This window comes from Crocodylus porosus, unplaced genomic scaffold, assembly GCF_001723895.1.
Source record: "Crocodylus porosus isolate Cpor-Errol unplaced genomic scaffold, CroPor_comp1, whole genome shotgun sequence".
In the NCBI taxonomy this organism is placed as follows: Eukaryota; Metazoa; Chordata; order Crocodylia; family Crocodylidae; genus Crocodylus; species Crocodylus porosus.
Window position 1 is genome coordinate 30210913 of NW_017728951.1, and position 3993 is coordinate 30214905.

General features: G+C 45.5%; 1 protein-coding gene across 4 annotated transcripts in view; it reads right to left on the reverse strand.

Annotated features, from left to right (window-relative positions):
• MYOF (myoferlin) overlaps positions 1-3993 on the reverse strand; it is a 114589-nt gene that overhangs the window by 9411 nt on the left and 101185 nt on the right. For all 4 annotated transcript variants that reach the window (XM_019555883.1, XM_019555881.1, XM_019555882.1 and 1 more), the window contains 4 exons: positions 2651-2799; positions 2361-2500; positions 734-822; positions 548-643 (listed from right to left, as the gene is read on the reverse strand). In XM_019555883.1, coding sequence (XP_019411428.1) covers positions 548-643; positions 734-822; positions 2361-2500; positions 2651-2799 — 474 coding nt within the window. The remainder of the gene's footprint in view (positions 1-547; positions 644-733; positions 823-2360; positions 2501-2650; positions 2800-3993) is intronic.

Sequence of the window (3993 nt, forward strand, 5' to 3'; positions counted from 1 at the left end):
CACTTCAAGAGGGATGTGGATAACCTGGAGAGGGTCCAGAGAAGGGCCACTCGTATGGTTAAGGGCTTGCAGGCCAAGCCCTACAAGGAGAGACTAGGGTACCTGGACATCTTCAGCCTCTGCAAGAGAAGGTTGAGAGGCGACCTCGTGGCTGCCTATAAATTCATCATGGGGGTGCAGAAGGGAATTGGTGAGGCTCTACTCACCAAGGCACCCCTGGGAGTTACAAGAAATAATGGCCATATGCTAGCAGAGAACAAGATTTAGACCGAAGTTAGGAAGAACTTCTTCACAGTTAGAGTGGTCAAAATCTGGAATGGGAGGTGGTGCTCTCCTCTAGCTCTGGGGATCTTTAAGAGGAGGTTGGATAGGCATCTGGCTGAGGTCATGTGAACCCAGCACTCCTTCCTGCCTATGCAGGGGGTTGGACTCGATGATCTATTGAGGTCCCTTCCGACCCTACCATCTATGAATCTATGAGACTTAAGTAATTTAAAACTCCCATTTAACAGTTCACTTAAGCAAGTCAGAGGTTGTTCACTCTTACCCTTTCACATAGATGTCACTCATTTCTTCCCCTGTGATACTTCTTTCATCCAGCACAACATCTTTGGTGTTCCAAATAATTACCCGCAGGATGTACCTAAGGGAGAATAGGATTGGGGAAAGAATGAATTGGCCATGTCCATACAATGAAGCTATGCGCAGCATGCCAACATGTACAGCTACTCACTTCTTTGCTTTCCGGGGAGTGATGTTGAAGGGTGGGCCAGGAGGTCCCAAGCTTTTGGGAAAAACATCTACCCACATCTGAATCTTTCCCTGTGTCAATGAAAAACAAGGATATTGTTTGGTATATATTAATTTATGACTGAATGCCAGGGGCCTGTAGTAGGCTGTCCAAAGCCTTAAATCAGGGGTCAGCAGCCTTTGTTAGCATAAGCCAAAGCTTAGGACCTGTCCAAAGCTTAGGATATGCATGCTGGAAGTCTGACCCCTGCCGTAATTGGTGCCCAGAAGCCACTGAGTACATCTAGAACTGATTGTAGCCACAGTCTCAGGTCCAGTTCTCTCCCACTAAAGCCACATGCTCTGGGGGCATTTTTACACATGCTCTGGGGGAGAGGGGTGGGGACACTTTAATTAGACTGGCTCCAAAAGCCAGTCTAATTAAAGCACCCACAACATCCCATGTATCAGCATCCCCATGCTTCAAAATGGTGGTGGGGGTGCTTTAACTAAAGCTCGTTTGATCGACAGGCTCTAGTTACACTACCCCCACTGCCATTTTGAAGTGCAGGGATGCTGATACACGAGATGGAGGCTGGCTAATTAGCATGCACCAACACTCAATTAATCGAGCATGCTCTGATGCATTTTAATTACAGCATGCTGGAGCAGCCTCCCAGGACATTTACAGGTACCCAAAATTCTTAACAAACTTAATGGGAACAAGGCCGGGCCCTCAATTTGAACACATTTTGAAAATCAAAGGAACCAAGCTTGAGAACAAAGGTATCTAGGTACCCAACTTCTATTGAAATCAGTGGAAGTTATGTGCCTACATATCTCTGAAGCTCTGCACCCAAATTCCTGCTCTGTTTTAGGACATTATGTGATGCTTGGCAGTGGGTGACCTGGATTACGTGGGCAACACGTCCTTTCCCTAGAAGACCATCTTAGCTAAATGAGGTCATCCTCCTGATTTATTCTAAATGGCCAAAATGTGACCACAGTAAACTGTCCTCCGTTTCCACTGAAAATTCTTTCCATTATTAATAAACTCCTCTACCATAAGAAGCCATTATTTTCTGTAGTGCTTCTCATAGATACTTTTCTGACAGATGTTGAGCACTGTAAAAACCATCTACTTATATATAGTGAATGTTGGGCTGTAAGAATTATATTCAGCCCTCTGGCACAGGTCACCCTCCTGCATACAGTAGGTACTGCTGAGAGAAGCTATCAGATGTTGGTAGTGATACACTACTCTGGGGGTTTCTCTGAGGCAAGACAGCTTTAGTGGCTTAGAGGGGCTCTGTGAGAAGCAGAATTTGTGAGTTCAGTCAGTACACTCCACCCTCCTTTTACCATTACCCAGTGAAAAACGTAGACATGTATTTAGGAAATACCCTCTCCTTGTGGCTTTGCTAACTGTTCCCCTGGCCTCTTCCATGTCTCCATCCAGGGTACTTAACAGTAGAATTAAACTGCATTTATGTAACCTCTCAATGTGAGCTTGATCTAGAGTCTGGATGCCACCGTTCTGTTGTGCTACCCTTTTCCCTTCACTGATTCCCAGTTATAAATCAGCGCACTAAGTTTCTGTATTTCAGAAATCAAAAGCCAGTTTGTAGCACCTGGGAGATATTGGGCTGGAAGGTGCTGTACAAGGTCCTTGTCTCCACGTGTTCAGGTACCAAGCCCTGAGTTCTAAGGATATGAAGTGCTAGACGCTCATCCCCTGGCCCTAGATGCTGGTGCAGTTTTTTGTTAGCCTCTGAAATGAAAAGAAGGGTAAGAAGGCTGAATGCCTGGCAGAAATACATGTGTACAATAGTCTACATTTGTCCTTCTAAAAAACCAAACGAATATATAAATGTGTAGATTTACTAAAAAGTTAACATGCAGTAAGTGGTGACATGCTCACCGAATTCATCCAAGGTGTAGTCTTGCCCTCCATAATTAATCCTGCTACCATTTTCTGAGTAGACAGGGGGAGGGTAACCTTTAAACCTTGCTGTGTTCTGCAGCAGTTGAGATGGTTTCTGTTGATCTCGCCAGTTATTTACACCTGAACTTTTAGGGAACAAGCACATCTCACAATTAGTCCTAAACATGTAGAGATACATTTAATATTTATTAGCAAAATCATTGGTAGCACTATCCCCTATTTGGCTACTTGACACTGCTAGATGGGTCTGGGTTTTGTAAAGGTAAAAGTCCATTTAAGGTCAATTAAAACTATTCAATGTGTACATATTTTTTATGCATCAAACTTTTAAGCCCTGACTTTCAAATTAGGGATAAGGGAAGTAATTTATGGGGAATTTCATCTTATTGCAACAAATACTTTCCTGTTTATTTTCCTGTGCATGTCAGAGAATTTTTCTTGTCCACTTCCAGGTCTACCATTGAGTGCACCACAGTGGATCCCGCTTTGTGCCCCGGGCTTAGCAATTGGCTGTAGGAGGACCCCAGGTGCCCCCAGACCCAGGAGGCACCAGTCACCAAGCCAGAGGGCAGGAAGGGGCCCCTGCATGGCGGACCTGGAAGTGGACTGGAAGTACTTCTGGTCCACTTCCGGTTTTGCTGCTGACCCCCTCTCCCCCCGGCACTCCCATGGGATGCTCCATCCACCCCACCATCTCAACATTCATGAGCCACACCTGGTACCTTGAAGTACATAGAAAAAACATATAAAGATGTGTATACGGCCAAATCATCAAATCTCTCCGAATCGATTTGGGGGCATCCAATTTGATTTGGAGGGATTAAGAGTCTCGTGATTCAATTCAGATTCGGAGATTTGGCAGCCAAATTGGGCTGAATCTCCCCCGAATTGAATCAGTGGCTGAAGCTTCACATAGCTCTTCTGACTATATGAGATCCTCAGGCTGCTACAGCATGCTAATAAGCACACTCCATCAGACTTAATTGATCAAGTCTGCTCTGATGCACTGTAATTAGAGTGTGTCAAAGGAGGTGTCCTGCATGTCTACAGGCACCTTATGTTATCTATGTTTCCTCTGTGTGTATGAGCAGTACCCTTATCAATAAAAAAGTGCCTCATCAGGGGAAGCATTTGTCTAAAAATTTGAAGTGATATTATTCATGATGTACCGGCACACCAGCCGGGCAGGTGATGCCCTGCCTGCCTCAGCTCCCAGCTCTTTGACTCACCAGGTGTTGCCAGGCGATGGGGGGGACAATCCCTGCTGCCCCAGGCTGCATGGAGGGATCTGCCACGAGCTCTCCACCTCCTGCCTGCTC